We start from the raw sequence: 21052 nt of genomic DNA, 5'->3' as shown, positions 1-21052 counted from the left end.
AGCCTGGCTTGGAGAATTTTAAGCATTACTTTACTAGCGTGTGAGATGAATGCAATTGTGCAGTAGTTTGAGCATTCTTTGGCATTGCCTTTCTTTGGGATTTCACGAAAACTGACCTTTTCCAGTCCTGTGGCCACTGCTGAGTTTTCCAAATTTGCTGGCATGTTGAGTGCAGCACTTTCACAAAGTCATCTTTCAGAATTTGAAATAGCTCAGCTGGAATTCCATCACCTCCACTAGCTTTTTTCGTAGTGATGCTTCCTAAAGCCCACTTGACTTCCAATCACAGATCACAACACAATAAGATTAGAAGTGAACCACAAGAAAAAAAACTATAAAAAAATACAAACAGGAGGAAGCTAAACCATATGTTACTAAACAAACAATGGATCACTGAATAAATCAAAAAAAGAAATAAAAAAATGCCAAAAGAAAAATGAAAATGAAAGCACAATGATCCAAAACCTATGGGATGCTGCAAAAGCAGTTCTAATACAGAAGTTTATAGCAATACAATTTTACCTCAAGAAACAAGAAAAATGTCAAAGAAACAACCTAACCTTACAACTAAAAGACTAAAGAACAAACAAAACCTAAAGTTAATAGAAGGAAAAAATCATAATAATCAGAGCAGAAATAAATGAAATGGAGACAAAGAAAATAATAGGAAAGAACAATGAAACTAAATGCTGATTCTCTGAAAAGATAAACAAATTTGACAAACCTTTATCCAGAGTCATCAAGAAAAAAAAAAAAGGAGAAAACTCAAATCAATAAAGTTGGAAATGAAAATGAGAAGTGACAACTGTCATCACAGAAATACTAAGGATCATAAAAGATTACTACAACCAACTACATGCCAGTAAAATGGACAACCTGGAAGAAATGGACAAATTCTTAGAAAGGTAGAGCTTCTCAAGACTGAACCAGAAAAAAAAACAGAAAATATGAACAGACCAATCAAAGAACTGAAATTGAAACTGTCATTAAAAAAAAAAAATTTCTAACAAACAAAAGTCAAGGACTGGATAGCTTCACAGGTGAATACTATCAAACATTTAGAGAAGAGCTAACACCTATCCTTCTGAAACTGTTCCAAAAATTTCAAAGGAAAGAAAATTCACAAACTCATTCTATGAGGCCACCATCACCATAATACCAAAACCAGACAGACAGCATAAGAAAAGAAAATCACTGATGAACACAGATGCGAAAATCCTCAACAAAATCTAGCAAACAGAATCTGACAACACATTAAAAGGATCATACATCATGACCAAGTGGGATTTATCCCAGGAATGCAAGGATTCTTCAATATACACAAATCAATCAATTTGATACACCATATAAGAATAAAAACCATACAATCATCTTAATAGATGCAGAAAAATATTTTGACAAAATTCAGTACCCATTTATGACAAAAACTCTCCAGAAAGTGGGCACAGATTGAATATACCTCAATATAATAAACACCATATATGTCACACCTTCAACTAACATCGTACTCAATGGTGAAAAGTTGAAAGCATGTCCTCTAAAACCACAAGTAAGACAAGGATGTCCACTCTCACCAATTTTATTAAACACAGTTTCGGAAATCCGAGTTACAGAAATCAGACAAGAAAAATAAAGGGAATTCAAATTGGAAAAGAAGAAGTTAAACTTTTCACTGTTTGCAGATGACATGATACTATACGTAGAATATCTTAAAGATTCTACCAAAAAACTACTAGAGCTCATCAATGAATGTGATAAACCTGCAGGTTACATAATTAATACACAGAAATCTACTGCATTTCTATATACTAACAATGAAAGATGAGAACAAGAAATTCAAGAAACAATCCCATTTATCACTGCATAAAATACTTAGGAATAAACTTACCTAAAGAGACAAAGGCCTGTATTCTGAAAACTATAAGATGCCAGTGAAAGAAACTATAAGACACAAACAGAAGGAAAAAATATAGTATGTTCATGGAATGGAAATATCAATATCGTCAAAATGACTATACTACCCAAGGCAATCTACAAATTCAATGCAATCCCTCTTAAATCACCAATGGCATTTTTCACAGAATTAGAACAAAAAATCTCAAATTTTGTATAGAGACACAAAAGACCCCAAATGGCCAAAGCAATCTTGAGAAAGAAAAACAGAGCTAGAGGAATCAGGTTGTTGACTTCAGACTATATTACAAAACTATAGTAATCACAACAGTATGGTACTGGCACAAAAATAGAAAAATAGATCAATATAACAGGATAGAAAGCCCAGAAATAAACCCATGCATCTATGATCAATTAATCTATGACAAAGGGGATGACTATATATTGGTAAACAGACAGTCTCTTCAACAAATGATGTTGGAAAAAATGGACAGCTACATGTCAAAAAATAAAACTAGCTCATTCTTTAACACATACACAAAAAAATCTCAAAATGGATTAAAGACCTAAATGTGAAACCAGATAGAATAAAACTCCCAAAGGAAAATGTAGGCAGAATACTCACTGACATAAATCTCAGCAATATCTTTTTCATTCCATCTCCCACAATAATTCTTTGGCATTGCCTTTCTTTGGGATTGGAATGAAAACGGACCTTTTCCAGTCCTGTGGCCACTGCTGAGTTTTCCAGATTTGCTGGCATATTGAGTGCAGCACTTTCACAGCATCATCTTTCAGGATTTGAAACAGCTCAACTGGAATTCCATCACCTCCACTAGCTTTGTTCGTAGTGATGCTTTCTAAGGCCCACCTGACTTCACTTTCCAAGATGTCTGGCTCTAGGTTAGTGATCACATCATCATGATTATCTGGGTCATGAAGACCTTTTTTGTACAGTTCTTCCGTGTATTCTTGCTACCTCTTCTTAATATCTTCTGCTTCTTTTAGGTCCATACCATTTCTGTCCTTTATCGAGCCCATCTTTGCATGAAATGTTCCCTTGGTATCTCTAATTTTCTTGAAGAGATCTCTAGTCTTTCCCATTCTGTTGTTTTCCTCTATTTCTTTGCACTGATCGCTGAAGAAGGCTTTCTTATCTCTTCTTGCTATTCTTTGGAACTCTGCATTCAGATGCTTGTATCTTTCTTTTTCTCCTTTGCTTTTTGCCTCTCTTCTTTTCACAGCTATTTGTAAGGCCTCCCCAGACAGCCATTTTGCTTTTTTGCATTTCTTTTCCATGGGGATGGTCTTGATCCCTGTCTCCTGTACAATGTCATGAACCTCCGTCCATAGTTCATCAGGCACTCTATCTATCAGATCTAGTCCCTTAAATCTATTCCTCACTTCCACTGCATAATCATAAGGGATTTGACTGAGGTCATACCTGAATGGTCTGGCGGTTTTCCCTACTTTCTTGAATTTAAGTCTGAATTTGGCAATAAGGAATTCATGATCTGAGCCACAGTCAGCTCCTGGTCTTGTTTTTGTTGACTGTATACAGCTTCTCCATCTTTGGCTGCATAGAATATAATCAATCTGATTTCGGTGTTGACAGTCTGGTGATGTCCATGTGTAGAGTCTTCTCTTGTGTTGTTGGAAGAGGGTGTTTGCTATGACCAGTGCATTTTCTTGGCAAAACTCTATTAGTCTTTGCCCTGCTTCATTCCGCATTCCAAGGCCAAATTTGCCTGTTACCACAGGTGTTTCTTGACATGCTAGTAAAGTAATGCTCAAAATTCTCCAAGCCAGGCTTCAGCAATACGTGAGCCGTGAACTCCCTGATGTTCAAGCTGGTTTTAGAAAAGGCAGAGAAACCAGAGATCAAGTTGCCAACATCTGCTGGATCATCGAAAAAGCAAGAGAGTTCCAGAAACACATCTATTTCTGCTTTATTGACTGTGCCAAAGCCTTTGACTGTGTGAATCACAATAAACTGTGGAAAATTCTGAAAGAGATGGGAATACCAGACCACCTAACCCGCCTCTTGAGAAATCTGTATGCAGGTCAGGAAGCAACAGTTAGAACTGGACATGGAACAACAGACTGGTTCCAAATAGGAAAAGGAGTACATCAAGGCTGTATATTGTCACCCTGCTTATTTAACTTCTATGCAGAGTACATCATGAGAAACGCTGGACTGGAAGAAACACAAGCTGGAATCAAGATTGCCGGGAATAATATCAATAACCTCAGATATGCAGATGACACCACCCTTATGGCAGAAAGTGAAGAGGAGCTAAAAAGCCTCTTGATGAAAGTGAAAGAGGAGAGTGAAAAAGTTGGCTTAAAGCTCAACATTCAGAAAACGAAGATCATGGCATCCGGTCCCACACTTCATGGGAAATAGATGGGGAAACAGTGGAAACAGTGTCAGACTTTATTTTTTTGGGCTCCAAAATCACTGCAGATGGTGACTGCAGCCATGAAATTAAAAGACACTTACTCCTTGGAAGAAAAGTTATGACCAACCTAGATAGCATATTCAAAAGCAGAGACACTACTTTGCCAACTAAGGTCCATCTAGTCAAGGCTATGGTTTTTCCTGTAGTCATGTATGGATGTGAGAGTTGGACTGTGAAGAAGGCTGAGCACCGAAGAATTGATGTTTTTGAACTGTGGTGTTGGAGAAGACTCTTGAGAGTCCCTTGGACTGCAAGGAGATCCAACCAATCCATGCTGAAGGAGATCTACCCTGGGATTTCTTTGGAAGGAATGATGCTAAAGCTGAAACTCCAATACTTTGGCCACCTCATGCGAAGAGTTGACTCATTGGAAAAGACTCTGATGCTGGGAGGGATTGGGGGCAGGAGGAGAAATGGATGGCCGAGGATGAGATGGCTGGATGGCATCATGGACTCGATGGACATGAGTTTGAGCAAACTCTGGGAGATGGTGATGAACAGAGAGGCCTGGCGTTCTGCGATTCATGGGGTCGCAAAGAGTTGGACACGACTGAGCGACTGAACTGAACTGAACTGAACCCACAATAAGGGAAATAAAAACAAATATAAACAAACGGGACCTAATTAAACTGAGAAGCTTTTCCACAGCAAAGAAAACCATAAACCAAGTGAAAAGACAACCCCAAACTGGGATAAAATATTTGCAAATAATGTAACTAACAAGGGTCTCTAAAATGTACAAACAGCTCATGAGGCTTAATGTCATCAAAGCAAACAACCCAACAAAAAATGGGCAGAAGACCTAAATAGACGTTTCTCCAAAGAAGACATACAGACAGCCAACAAACACATGAAAAGGTGTTCAACATCACTTGGTCATTAGAGAAATGCAAATCAAAAATACAATGAGATTACTTCACACAAGTCAGAATGGCTATTATCAAAAATCCACACTAAAATGTTGGTGGGAATATAAATTGGTACAGCCCTAATGGAGAACAGGATGGAGGTTCCTTAAAAGACTAAAAGTTCCATCTGGTCTCATCACTTCATGGCAAAGAGATGGGGAATCAAAGGAAACAGTGACAGACTTTATTTTCTTCAGCTCCAAAATCACTGCAGATAGTGACTGCAGCCATGAAATTAAAACACGCTTGTTCCTTGGAAGAAAAAGCTATGACAAACCTAGATAGCATATTAAAAAGCAGAGACATTACTTTGCCAACAAAGGTCCACATAGTCAAAGCTATAGTTTTTCCGGTAGTCATGTATGGATCGGAGAAGGCAATGGCACCCCACTCCAGTACTCTTGCCTGGAAAATCCCATGGACGGAGGATCCTGGTAGGCTGCAGTCCATGGGGTTGCTAAGAGTTGGACACGACCGATGCGAAGAGTTGACTCATTGGAAAAGACTCTGATGCTGGGGGGGATTGGGGGCAGGAGGAGAAGGGGACGACAGAGGATGAGGTGGCTGGACAGCATCACTGACTTGATGGACGTGAGTCTGAGTGAACTCCAGGAGTTAGTGAAGGACAAGGGACGCCTGGAGTGCTACGATTCATGGGGTCGCAGAGTCGGACACGACTGAGCGACTCAACTGGACTGAACTGAACTGAGCGACTTCACTTTCACTTTCATGCACTGGAGAAGGAAATGGCAACCCACTCCAGTATTCTTGCCTGGAGAATCCCAGGGATGAGGGAGCCTGGTGAGCTGCTGTCTGTGGGGTTGCACAGAGTCAGATATGACTGAAGAGACTTAGCAGCAGCAGTAGCAGCATGTATGGATGTGAGAGTTGGACCATAAAGAAGGCTGAGTGCTGAAGAATTGATGCCTTTGAACTGTGGTGTTGGAGAAGACTCTTGAGAGTCCCTTGGACTGCAAGGAGATTAAGCCAGCCAATCCTAAAGGAAGTCAACCCTGAATATTCATTGGAAGGACTGATGCTGAAATTGAAGCTCCAATACTTGGGTCACCTGATGCGAAGAGCCGATTCACTGGAAAAGACCCTGATGCTGGGAAGGATTGAAGGAAGGAGGAGAAGGGGATAACAGAGGATGAGACAGTTGGATGGCATCACCAACTCGATGCACATGAGTTTGAGCAAGCTCTTGAAGATGGTGAAGGACAGGGAAGCCTGGCGTGCTGCCGTCCATGGGGCTGCAGAGTCAGACACGACTGAGCAACTGAACAACAGCAACAACAGAGCTACTATATGACCCTACAGTCTCACTCCTAGGCATACATCGAGAGAGACACATGGTCTCAAAGGATACATGCACCTCGACGTTCACTGCAGCACTGTTTACAACAGCCAAGACATGGAAACAACCTAACTGTCTGTTGATAGAGGAATGGATAAAGATGATGTGGTACATATATACAATGGACTACTACTCAGCGATTACAAATATTGAAATAATGTCATGTGCAGTGACATGGATGGACCTAGAGACTGTCATATTGAGTGAAGTAACTTTGACAGAGAAGAAGAAATACCATATGACATCCCTTATATGAATCCAAAAAAAAATGATACAAATGAACTTTACAAAACAGAAACAGACTCACAAACTTAAGGAAAAATTTATGGTTGCCAGTGGGGTAAGGATGGGGTAAGGAATGGTTAGGGAAGTTGGGATTGACATGTACACATTGCTGTATTTAAGATGGATAACCAACAAGGTCCTACTGTACAGCAGAGAAAACTCTTCTCAGTGTTATGTGGAGGCCTGGATGGGAGGGGAGTTTGTGGGAGAATGGGTACACGTATATGTTATGGCTGAGTCCTTTTACTATCCACTTAAAACTACTGCAGCATTGTTAATTGACATATAGGCAATAAAATGTTTCAAAAAAATAAAGGCAAAAGAAACAACAGTCATGTTGCAGAACATGTTGTCCTATTATATAAAACAAGTAACTGAACAGGACAGACAGCCCATAAACAGACCACACATAAATATAAAAATAGATGGCAGGTCTATCCTCCTGCTAGATATTGCTAGGACGACTGGATATCCATGCAGTAAAAAATAAAACTTCACCTGTATCTCATAATATATAGTAAAATCTCCTGTATATCTCACAACCTATAGTAAAATCAATTATAATAGTTGAAAAACAAAACAATAAGACTTTTAGAAGATAACATAGGATCTCCTTCCATGACCTTTCAACAGAAAAGTATTTCCTAAAATGTAATTCCATCCTATTTCTTGACAAGAGTGGTAATTAGTTACATAATTGGTCAGATATTTAGATTTATGTACTTTTCTGAATTACATTTCACAATTAGAAAGATTAAAAATGTTTAAAAGGCAAATATTTTAGAATTAAAATAATATGAAAATTTCTAGTATATATTTAGAATTAAAATGATACAAAATCAGAAAATTACTTACTGGTTTTTGAAGTACAATGGGGTGATCAGGCAGAAAGTCTGGTTTTTTTCTGCAGATGGAAACACTTGAGAGCTTCAACAGGAAATCTCTGCTGTATTTGATTCTCTCTGTAGATATGGAACATCAAACGTAATGTTATAAAGCACAGAGTCTCTCAAAACACCTTTGACTTATTTCTTACTGGATGTCAGTTATCAGTCCATTATTTTGTAAAATAGTAAGTAGTTTTTACATAAAGGAGAAGGGAAGGGAAAAAACTCTGACAAATATCTACTGCCTCCAATTTTCCTTTTACATGGAAACAGCCAATTAACCATGGAAAAATTTCAGAAAATTGGAAGTGCATAGCTTCTTTAATCTGGTTATTCACAAGTAGTAGAGAAATCTTATAAAATATAGCAAGTATAATACCTATTGGGCAATTCATATCCTGCCAAAATGGAACTCTAATAAGCCTACCTTTATATTTTTGTATTAATTTATGAAAAATTTATATAATCAACATGAATTCAAGAAACATCTATTGTATACCTACTGTGAATCAAGGACTATTTGAGATAATGGTGACAAAGCTACAAGATAGGATCCCTAACTTTAAGAGGAAGAATGATTCAAATATCTGCAGAGTTCTCATCAGAGACTACCACCATCTTGGTCTATACTGGACATTTGCTGGGCCAGAAATAGTGGAACTGTAATTTTTAAAATGCTAACAGAAAAGGACTGGCAACCAAGATTTCCATATTGTGAAATAATAGGAAAAATATATACTACTCTGGTTCCTGGTACAGAGATTCTTTTCCTTGTAATTTCCTAAGTGATAATAAAACTAAGAGCATCTTTCGTTCTAATATTTGTTACTTGACTCTAGGTTCCTAACACAGAGCTCCTAAATTCCTTAAAATTTTCTGGGTGATTTGGTCTTCTGTTCTAATGAGATGATTCTTGGTGGGATCCTGGGTAGTGGTTGGTTAGCTGAAGACGAAGCAGTGATGAGAAGCATGGACCTTTCAGCCACACTCCTACATCCTCTGAAGGGGACAGGGGTTGGAGACTGAGTTAAAGATAGATTGTGCCTATGTGATGAAGCTTCCAAAAAAAATCCCCAAATTACAAGGTTTGGGGGCTTCTCTGGTGGCTCAGTATTAAAGAATCCACCCATCAATGCAGCAGATGTGGGTCTGATCCTAATCCAGGAAGATCCCACAGCCCACAGAGCAACTAGGCCCGTGCACAGCTATTGAGTCTGTGCTCTAGAGACCGGGAGCCAGAACTGCTGAAGCCCGTGCACCACAGAGCCCGTGCTCAGCAATGAGAGGCCCCGCAACTAGAAGCCCACGCACTGCGACTCGAGAGCAGCCCATGCTTGCCGCAAACAGAGAAAAGCCCATGCAACAGTGAAGACCCAGCACAGTGAAAAATAAATACGTGAAAATTTAAAAACAAACCTGTTTAAGAAAACAAGTGCAGGCTCTGGAAAGTTTCCAGGTGGGTGAACACATCCATATACCAGAAGAATGATATTATCAAATCTGTGGGAAAGAAACTCTTGCACTTTGGTCCCTTCAAGACTTTGCTTCATGTATCTATATGGCTATTCAGTTGTTTTCTTTTTATTTTTAAAAATTTTGTGGTTTTAAACTGGAGGATAATTATGTTACAATATTGTGATGGTTTCTGCCATATATCAACATGAATCAGCCGTTAAGTATACATATGTCCCCTCCCTCTTAAACCTCCTCCCCACCTCCATTACCATCCCACACCTGTAGGTTGTCACTGACCATGGGCGCTGGGTTCCCTGCATCATACAGCACGTTCCCACTGGCTATCTGTTTTACATATGGTAATGTATATGTTTCAATGCTACTCTCTCATATCATTCCACCCTCTCCTTCCCCCACTGTGCCAAAAAGTCTGTCCTTAAAAAAACTTGGCTTAAAACCCAATTTTCAAAAAACTAAGATCATGGCATCCAGTCCCATCACTTCATGGCAAATAGATAGGGAAACAATGAAAACAGTGCCAGACTTTATTTTGGGGGCTCCAAAAATCACTGCAGATGGTGACTACAGCCATGAAATTAAAAGACTCTTGCTCCTTGGAAGAAAAGCTATGACCAACCTAGACAGCACATTAAAAAGCAGAGACATTATTTTGCCAATAAAAAGTCTGTCTAATCAAGGCTATGGTTTTTCCAGTGGTCATGTATGGATGTGATGAGTTGGACCATAAAGAAAGCTGAGGGCTGAAGAATTGATGCTGTTGAACTGTGATACTGGTGAAGACTCTTGAGAGTCCCTTGGACTGCAAGGAGATCCAACCTGTCCATCCTAAAGGAAATCAGTCCTGAATATTCACTGGAAGGACCGATCCTGAAGCTGAAACTCCATTACTTTGGCCATCTGATGCAAAGAACTGATTCATTTGAAAAGACCCTGATGCTGGGAAAGATTGAAGGTGGGAGGAGAAAGGGACAACAGAGGAAGAGATGGTTGGATGGCATCACCAACTTGACAGACATGAGTTTGAGTAAACTCCAGGAGTTGATGGACAGGGAAGCCTGGTATGCTGCAGTCCATACAGTCGCAAAGAGTCAGACATGACTGAGCAACTGAACTGAACTGATGGTTGCAGGACACTGTACATTTATAATGGCTTAAATGACGAGTTTTACTTCAAGAAAAAAAGATGAAAAAAGAAACCTAAGAAATGCAAAGAGGATGTCTCCAGATAAAAACAGTAAAATTCATTCCAAGACAACAGCTTTATAGTAGTACTGAAGAGGAATTAATCCATACTGGAACCGGATAATGGAGTAGTCTAAAAGAAAAGTCATCTCCAGGGAAAAAAATACCAATTCATACATTTTACCATAAGGAAAATATAGGTAAGTGTGGCAGAGTTGCTGGAGCAATTGATGGGCAAAATTAACAATAGTTACATAGAAAAACAAGGTGAACATGAGCTCCAGAAAAAAGGATGGATTTTATGAAACAGGTATGTACTTTTCAGTTGCTGCTACTGCTGCTAAGTCGCTTCAGTTGTGTCCGACTCTGTGCGACCCCATAGACAGCAGCCCACCAGTCTCCCCTGTCCCTGGGATCCTCTAGGCAAGAATACTGGAGTGGGTTGTCATTTCCTTCTCCAATGCATGAAAGTGAAAAGTTAAAGTGAAGTCGCTCAGTCGTGTCCGACTCCTAGCGACCCCATGGACTGCAGCCTACCAGACTCCTCTGTCCATGGGATTTTCCAGGCAAGAGTACTGGAGTGGGCTGCCATTGCCTTCTCCACTTTTCGGCTAAGCTACTGCAATTACACAGCTATATATAATATAAAGAGTGATGATACTCTAACTGAAACTTAAGTAACTATATGGTGGAGAGGGGGTAAATAGAAGGGCTGAAGAAATGAGGCCACTGATGTGGAAGATATAAAGTCTCATCTTCCAAAAGAGGTTGTCAAAATATAATATAGAAATGAAAAATATAGAAACAATTTGAATATTTTATTTAGAATATGGAGATAAGTACTAGAAGAAAATGTTAATAGGGTTTAATTACATGTAAATTACATATATAGATTGGTTGACAAAATTTGGAAACTACATTAATAAAAAAACCTTTATTTTATTAAAAAGTAGCTGGTGTGGGAGAGACCACTGGCTCTTCCCAAGAGCAGTTCTTCCTTTCTGCTTCAGTGACAGTTAGCTGGTTGCAGAGCTAAAGATTACATTTTCCAGTCTGCTTTGTACAGCATGACTAAGTTCCAGTCAAGGAGACATTAAGTGGAAGTTATATACGTAACTTCTGAGTCATAGTTTTAAGAACCTTCTTCCTCCCTACTTCCTTCCAGATGGCTAGAAAGAGAATGTGATGGCTGGAGCAGAGGCATTCATCTTCGGCATTAAGATGGAAGCCATGTATTAAAGATGGTAAAACCAAGGACAGTTTAATACTGGAGCTGGTAGCAACTTCACAGAACATAATTAATATACCAGCTTAAAATTTTACATATTACAGAAGATATAGAAATAAACTTCCATCTTGTTTGTCACTGTAATGATAGTCTGTTAGAGCAGTCAAGCCTATAATTTGTAATATACAGAAATCAACCAAAAGAATATAATAAAATTTCTAATGTATGTAAGGTTTTCAGGTAAGCAATTATTAACTTTACATGAATGCTAAGAATCTCTTATGAAAGTTGGTAATTATGGTAAAAATTTACCTTTTTTAACTGGAGAATGATGTTGTTGTTCATTAAGACCTTGAGAAAAGGCTTGCATTCCATTCGTCTTACACTATTGATAGAAGAAAAAATACACTTTTTATCTAAGGTTTTAAAATTTTATATAACACTTTGTTTTTAATCCATTTTGAGTTTATTTTTGCACATGTTGTTAGGAGTATTATAATTTCATTCTTTTACGTGCAGCTGTCCAGTTTTCCCAGCACGATGTATTGAAGACTCTCTTCTCCACTGCATAGTCTTGCCTCCTTTGTCACAGATTCGGTGACTACAGGTGCCTGGGCTTGTCTCTGGGCTTTCTACCCTGGCCCACTGATTTGTATTTCTGTTTTTGTGACAGTAAAATACTGTTTTGATGACTACAGCTTTGTAGTATAGTCTGAAGTCAGGGTGCTTAATTCTTCCAACTCCATTTTTCTTTCTCAAGATTGCTTTGGCTATTTGGGTCTTTTGTGTTTCTATACAAATTGTGTGTGTTAGTTAACGTGATTGTGGTAATCATATCACAATGAATATTAAATCATCAGGTTGGATACGTTTAAGTGTATTCAATTTGTATTTGTCAACATATCTGAATAACATTGAAAAACAGTAAATTTATTCTATCATGCCTGCACATATTAATCACTGAAAATGGAGATAATTTCAAATCTTTCATAGTATTTAAGAAAATACACCTACTAAATTTTCTAAAGTGTCTTATCTCATTTAACTGTCATAGTCTTACAAGGAAATAAGGCAAGTGGGAAATCAAGATAAAAAGTGTTTAGTAACAAATCCCAAAGTGTACAGGTAAGAGGTAGCTGAGATAGCTTCTGAAACTGATGGCTACTGCACACAGTTACGAAGGATGTGCGTCTAAAGGGGCACCACTCAGAGCATGGAGATGGCACATGTCCTTCCAGACGGCAGCGAAGTATCGTAACAAAATCTGCATTTTTGTATAATTTTCTGTTCCTCTTCTAATTCTTGGAAAGGCACCAAGTGGGTAGCAGTAGACTTTTAAAACCCACTCATTTGTCAAAAACCGAGTGCTCATTACATGACGGACACTGTGCTTTGTACTGGGAATACAGAGACGGACATGACATCCCAGGATTCACTTTGGGAGGGCTCACAGACTAAAAGGCAGGCAGAAAAATAAGATACTAAACTGCAATAAAACTCGAGAAGTTCTTTAAGTAAAGATATGCAGAAAGTGCAATGGGAGGAAGGGGCATTAAATCTGACTTAGAAATTTCAGGAAAGGGTTTACATAGGAAATGATGCATACTTACAGGGTTAATACAATACTTATAGGGTTAATAGGAGTTAGAACTGGATGATGACTGAAAAAATGTATGTTTATTGAAGAAAAGCAGCCTTGAGCTGGAAAGCATGGTGCTAAGCAGCTAGTTTAGGGGATGAAAACAGTTGAATAGGCTTGAGTAAAGCAAAATAAACACCAGGCTTTTTCCCCCAAGGCAAGGCATTTTGCAATTTGCAGTAAAACACCCCATCTGCATGTCCAGGTATTCTACTGAGCCTCCACTTTTCTCGCAAAAATGTTTCCAGCCCCTCTCATTCATCTTACACAAATGCACACCACTGAAATAAAGGAAGGCGAACAGGAAGAGACAAATTCATATCAACATCCATTTCAGGGTGAAAATTTAAAGGGGAAGATTTAGAAACAATATCAAAAGACAAAATCTAAACAGGAAAAATACTCTTAAAGAGCTAATTTCTGTAGTTTGAAAGAGCTCCCAGAAAACAATGGACTCTATAAAAAAAGAATGGGCAAAGGTCTTGAATTGGTAAATACAGATGAAAGGAAATTTATATTACTCTTAAACAGATCAAAAATGGCCACAAATTCTTTACATTTTCTCATCTCTCCATTGAATCTGAGCAAGATCCGTGACTGCTTAAGACCAATCTAAAAATGACAGGCTAAAAATGACGATCTAAAAATGACAGGCTGGTCTCCAGGCCTTAGTCTTGAAGCCTAGACATTGTGCTGTAAAGAGCCCAAGCCCTTTGGAGAGGCCATTTGTAGGGGCTACCTCCAGTCCACAGGGGCAGCTAAACTCTAAACCAAGATCCAATATCAACTACCAGCCATGTGAGTGAGCCATCGGGCCATCCAATCCCATCAAGACTTTAAAGCACTCCAGGCCTAGACGCTATCTGACTGCAACCACGTTATTGAGAAATGGCCATCGAAACCCACTAAGGCCACAGACCCATGAAAGATAATAATAATGAGTTGTTAAGTCAATGTTTTCAAGTAATTTTTGTGAGGTAACAACAACAACAAAACAGACTAAAAGAAGTTGTTCAGGCAGAAGGAAGGTAATGCCAGACATAAACATGGATTTACATAAAGAAATTAAGAGTGCTGGAAAAGGAATAAATGAAGGTTAAAATAAAATTCATTCTTATATTTTAAAAATTATTTTAAAAGATAGTATACAAAGCAATAATCAGTAACAATGTACTGTGCATTTATAGTACAAGCTAAAGTAAAATTCTGACAGTAGAGAAAAATGGGAGGGAATACGCTACAAAAAGGTATGAGACCTAAGAAGTGAGTTTAACAAGGTCAATGTACAAAAATCAGTAGTATTTCTCTATACTAGCATCCAAAATGTGGAATTTGAAATTTATAAAAAAAAGTACCACTTACAATAGTATAAACAAATATAAAATGCTTATAATTTTGACAAGAGTTCAAGATCCCTATGCTGAAAAATACAAAGCACAGAGAGAAATGTCTTGCTTATGAATCAGAAGACAATATTAAGATGGTAATTCTTTTCAAACTAATTTTCAAACAACCAGAATTCCAATAAACCTTTCTGGTAGAAATTTACAGGTTCACTTAAAATTTCTGTGGAAATGCTGAGGACCCAGAATAAGGGAGATAAATCTGAAAAAGTATAAAGTTAGTGAATTTTCATTATCTGACTTGGCTACAACAGTCTGTAAAGTTTGATGTGGACCCAAAGATACGTAATCTGGGTAATCTAGTGTACAGCAAGATGGCTATAGTTGACAATACTTCATTGAATACTTGAAAGCTGCTAAAAGAATAAATCTTAATGTTCTCACTACAACAAAAACAACAACAAAACAGTGATTATGTAAAATGAAGAATATGTTAACTAAACTCATTGTGGTAAACATCTTGCAACATAAGCAGGTATCAATCAAATCATCACATTCTATACCCTAAACTTACACAATGTTATATGTCAATTATATATCAATAAAGCTGGAGTAAACACATTATAAATCAGTAGAACATAATGAAGTTTAGAAATAAACTCACACATGTATGATATACTGATGTCAACAAACTCTCATGATTCAGTGAAAGAAAGGTATAAAACCCAAACAGTAAAAACATGCAAAAGATTTGATCAGACAATTCACTAGAAAGAAAAAAAGAAAAGAAAAAGACAGATGGTAAATAAACTAATGATAAAATGCTCAATCTCATTAATCATTAGGGGAATGCAAATATAAAGTACAATGAGATACAACTAGTCACACACTAAAATGGCTAAAAATTAAGACTGACTATACTAAGTGTCAACAAGGACGTGAAATAACTGGGACACTCATACACTACTGGTGGTACAACCACTCTGGAAAACATTTTAGCAGTTTCTAAACCAATTTAACATGACTCATCAATTCCACTCCTGGTTATTATGTGTATGTATACACAAAGGCTTGAACACAACTATCCACAGAGCATTATTCATAATATTTATCATAATAAATAAACTATCCTATATTCATACAGCAGAATACTATTACAAATTTAAAAGAAAATCACTACTAATACCTACAACATGGAAGAATCTCAAAAACATTATGCTGAGCAAAAAAAAAAACAAAAAACCTAACACCAAAGAATTATATTGTGTGATCTCATCTATATGAAATTTTAGAGCAGCCAAAACTAACTTATAGCTAAAGAAAGCAGATGAGCAGATGCCTGGAGCAGGAGGGAGCACTAGGATGGATTAATGGAAGTGGAAATAGTAAATGACTGAAAAGGAATAAAAGAGCACTTCTGGGGAAGCTGAAAATGTTCTACAGTTTCATTGTGGGGTTGGATACATGAGGTATATATTGATCATTTGTCAAAACCCACTGAATCAATGGATTCATTTTACCATATGTAAATTATGCCTTAACAAAGTTGGTTTAAAAAATACAAAGAGTTGGTAAAAAGTGTCCTTCATTAAAAATCATGTGATATCGCTGACATAGGTTCTGGTAGCTTTTGCATTACACTTGAAGCAGCAGACAAAATTTTAACTTAGAAGTAAATCTAATTTATTTTGTATAAGGTTTTGCAATATTAACATACTCCTTTTTACTTATAAAGCTTTCAAAAGAAGGTCAAGGGTTCCAAAGAAAGTTACTACACTATACAATATTCTTACTGTATTAAGTAGGTAAATTTTCACTGCTGGGATAGATTAAACAAAACATTACAATGGCTTAAAAATTTATATAAAGCAAGAATAATTAAGATATCAAGGTACTGACACAGAGATACACAAACAGATCAATGGAAAAGCAAAGTCCAGAAACAATCCCTATTTATATAAAGATTTATACAGTAAAGATGGCATAAATCTATATGGAATGAATATTCAATGAATTGTACTTTACAACTGACTATATGAAAAAAATTGATTTTATTTATATCATATAAAAATTAATTTCAGGTAGATTATACACCTAAATATTAAAGCAAAACTTTAAACTTTTTAGAATATGTAGGAAAAATGTATTTTTAGCTTAGGGCAGGGAAGACTTCATAAACAATGACACAAAAAGGGAAATCATAAAAAAAATTGATACTATGACTACATAAAGATTTTAAAATTTGAAAAAAGAAACACAAAAATAATTCTTTCACAGACCAAGAAAAATGGGCAAACAATATGCAGTGATAAATCACAAAAGAGAAAATCCAAATGGCCAAATTAAACATAAAAAAAAAGATGCTGCATTTCAAAGTAATAGAGAATTAAAAATTAAAACCAAGACAGACACACTTCTCACAAATTAAACATGAAAAAAGTAAAAGTTTGACAGTAACAAGGTAAGGTTGTAGAAAAATCAGAGTACTTAATGCATTGCTTGTACAAATCATTCTGGAGGGTAATCTGACAGTATATAGCAAATCTACTCTGGGTTTATATTCCAGAAGACCTTTCAAACATGTACAAAACATAACATATAGATGGATGTTTATTATATAATAGCATTTATTATAAAATATTTCTATTTCTATTATAAAATATAAACAAGGGTCATATCTGTCAACAAAAAAATGGAATAAGAAATGTGGTAGCTTTACATACAAACAAGTCTATTTGTTATAGTAAAAGTACTAATACATTCATAGAAACAATGACAAATTGAGGATACTTATCCTCAGGAAGTACAGGAAGCAAATGGGAAGGTTCAGGGATATACAAGTGTTTTTAACTATATATGTAGGATTTCTTTTAATTTTCTAGGATAAAACAAAATATTGAGATTTTTAAATGGTGAGCAATGGGCATAATGAGTATTTTATTCTCTTAAGTGTATGCCTGAAATATATCATAACTTATTAAAGTATATGATGCATTTAATATAGTACCTGACACACAAGAGCTATCTAACAAATTTTACTTTCCAGTCTGCAATGCTTCATTTTTTTATAACTTCTAAGACTTACTCTGCTAACTCCACTTTGTAAGTACTGGGTGTTGCATGGATATTCATTCTGAAAGTTGAAAGGGAATACTGCTCCTGTTAGGAGAGAGAAAAAAAAACTGTTTTAAATACTTATTACTTCAATAAATGGTATAATACCACCTAAAAAACCTTAAGTATCTAAGATATCCTAGGCACTGTTCTGAAATGTTTTCTGAGAGTTCATTTACTCAACACAATGAAATGTCAGCTACTGTGTTAGGAGATGGGTTTATAAACATGAAAAAAGTTCAGAGATAAAAGACTTCATAGCCTATTTTTTAAAACAAGCTCATAAATAATGATTATAATAACAATAAGTTATGTGACAGGTACAGAGAAGAAACCAGGGGAGAGAAGATTGGGCTTGGGCATATCAACTAAGGCTTAACAAAAGGAAATAATTCAGTCTGGGTCTTGAAGAAAAAGTAGATTTCTTTGGGGATGTGAGTTGCCCAGAGTACAGAAGTATGCTTTAATGCTAAAATTAATTTCTGATTTACCTAACTTTTCTGCTCAGTAAACTCCTACTCCTGTCCACATCTTAAGAGGACATAACGAAATGAGAGATCAGGACTACCAGCCCACTTCTACCTACCGCTAAAACGGCCTTCAAGGGAAAGAATCTGTGAAAAATGGAATCTGTACAAATGAGGGAGGGAGGGATACTGTAAAAAGGCTAGTCACAGAAACAAGTAGCTGACAATGGTTTTATTTCCTTTGCTTTAGGACAAAATGAGACTTGGCCCTTTACAACTGCTTCTTCAGTGTACCAGAAGAATTCTGAATCACATCAGCATCACTAAACTATGGTCCAGAAGATCTCTTCATTTCATTTTGTCTGTCCTAAGTCACGGCTATCTGCAGAGGAAACATGAACAAAATGTAGACCATCTTCTCTGTAGGAGCCAAAGATGGAAGAACAAGTGGAGGACTGAGGAACTGTGTCATTTCTATCTTTTCCGCTTCATCTTTGTAATCAATACAAGTGCTATGTTTTCCCTTTTCTAAGTAGCCAGTTACTCAGTTGAACACTAAGCAGAGTTAAAGTAATTTTTATACACATATATGTAAAAATAAGTATATATAGCTAGTAATGAAAAAGAATAAAAAGTTATCATTCCAATTTGGAATTTCACGAATTTGTCCAAAAGTTTGGTATTATGGGCAAGAGAAAATTTTAATTTTAGAAAATTTAATTTTAGATTTCCTGAAAAATTAAGACTTTCTGTTCAGCTAAAGTACAGCCCTAATCTGTAAGTGTTGCTTTGGACTAATTTTTTCAATTAGGTATATTTTTGAAAGGCTAATGATCTCTCCAGCATGACTGCTTGGCAGTGATCAAAATCACAGGACTTGATTTGCACTGAGAGTATCATTCTGAGCATAAGCCAGTTGTTAACCATTAAAATGAGACATTAAAAAAAAAAAATCCATGAGTTGCTCTTAAGCAAAAAACTGTTCTTCCCATCTTTGCTGGTCTGGTAGACTATGGACTAGTAGACCACTAAGAATCCATTTCTTAATGCAAGTCAAAACCACAGTGAGGTACCACTTCACAGGTCAGAATGGCCATCATGAAAAAACCTATAAATTATAATTGCTGTTGAGAGCAATTCCAATCACTGTTGGTGGAAATGTAAATGGATGCAGCCACTATGCAAAACAGTATGCTCCTGGTGCTGCTAAGTCAACTTCAGTCGTGTCTGATGCTGTGCGACCCCATAGACACACCAGGATCCGTGGTCCCTGGGATTCTTTAGGCAAGAATACTGGAGTGGGTTGCCATTTTCTTCTCCAATGCATGCATGCATGCTAAGTCGCTTCAGTCGTGTCCGACTCTGTGTGACCCTATGGACAGCAGCCCACCAGGCTCCTCCATCCACAGGATTCTCTAGGCAAGAATACTGGAGTGGGTTGCTATTTCCTTCTCCAATGCAAAACAGTATGGAGGTTCCTTAAAAAACTAGAGCTATCTTATGATCCAGCAATCCCCCTCCTGATTATGTATCCAGAAAAGACAAAACTCTTTACTTTGAAAAGATACATGCATCCCAATGTTCACAGCAGCACTATTTATAATAGCCAAGACACGGAAATAACCCAAGTGCTCATTAACAAATGACTGGCCTAAGAAGATGTGGTATATATAGACAGAAGAATAATACTCAGCCATAAAAAGCATGAAACATTGCATTTACAGCAGTATGAATGGACCTAGAGAATAGTATACTTAGTGAAGTCAGTCAGATAAAGACAAATATTATTTGATACCATTTTTATGTGGAATCTAAAAAATAATACAAATGAATCTATAGGCAAAACAGAAATAGAGTCGCAGACACAGAAAACAATCTTATGGTTACCAAAGTGGAAAGGGAAGAGCAAAGGGATAAATTAGGAGTATGGGATTAACAAACTATTATACGTAAAACAGGTAAGCAATAAGGATTTGCTATACAGCACAATTATGTTCACTATCTTATAATAACCTATAATGGAAAATAATCTGAAAAAATATATATGTATAGGCGTATATACATATATATGTGTGTGAAAGTCACTCAGTCATGTCCAACTCTTTGTGACCCCATGGACTATACAGTCCACGGAATTCTCCAGGCCAGAATACTGAAGTGGGTTATCTTTCCCTTCTCCAGGGGATCTTTCCAACCCAGGAATTGAACCCAGGTCTCCTGCATTGCAGGCGGATTCTTTACCAACTGAGCTATCAGGGAAGCCCATACAAATATATATATATATAAAGCTGAATCTGAATCATTGCTGTATACCTAAAACCAACACAGTATTGTAAATCAATTATATACATCAATAAAAAAAGAATCCCTTCTCATTGGTTATACTTCTAAATTCTTCAGAGATCACTGGTTTTCATTATCTTTAAATATCCACCATAAACTATTTATGTGTTTTATACATATATTATTTATTTATTATTTGGTCTTTCAAATACTAATTAGCTATCAGCCAATTAATTTTTTAAATGTGGATAACAGACTCACCAGGGGGAGAACTCAGATGACGAACAGGTCTTGCTGGTTGAAGTGGTTTACCAATCAACTTTTTGGTTTCCATTATCAAAAAGATCTTGAGGTTCCATACTTTAGGAGGGAAAAATACAAATTGCTTTAACACATACACAAACAAAACAATGACATTACCACCATCTGACCCAGCAATCCCACTCCCAGGCATGTGCCCTGAGGAAACCAAAATTGAAAAAGGCACATGTATCCCACTGTTCATTGCAGCACTATTTACAATAGCTA

The 21052-nt window shown here is 36.8% G+C and overlaps 1 protein-coding gene across 3 annotated transcripts in view; it reads right to left on the bottom strand.

Annotated features, from left to right (window-relative positions):
* CUNH8orf88 (chromosome unknown C8orf88 homolog) overlaps window positions 1-21052 on the bottom strand; it is a 34848-nt gene that overhangs the window by 6410 nt on the left and 7386 nt on the right. For 2 of the 3 annotated variants that reach the window (XR_005724561.1, XM_040261108.1), the window contains exons 2-6: window positions 20786-20884; window positions 17746-17819; window positions 11991-12063; window positions 9209-9292; window positions 7761-7867 (exon numbers count right to left, since the gene is read on the bottom strand). Coding sequence is in view for 2 of the 3 variants with exons in the window: in XM_040261108.1 (XP_040117042.1) it covers window positions 9213-9292; window positions 11991-12063; window positions 17746-17819; window positions 20786-20858 (300 nt within the window). In the remaining variant the exon portion in view is untranslated. Of the gene's footprint in view, window positions 1-7760; window positions 7868-9208; window positions 9293-11990; window positions 12064-17745; window positions 17820-20785; window positions 20885-21052 lie in introns of those variants that run through there. The other variant, XM_040261107.1, reaches the window with a different exon arrangement.

Source organism: Oryx dammah, unplaced genomic scaffold (assembly GCF_014754425.2).
Source record: "Oryx dammah isolate SB20612 unplaced genomic scaffold, SCBI_Odam_1.1 HiC_scaffold_19, whole genome shotgun sequence".
NCBI lineage: Eukaryota > Metazoa > Chordata > Mammalia > Artiodactyla > Bovidae > Oryx > Oryx dammah.
This window is presented reverse-complemented; position numbering and strand designations above follow the sequence as displayed.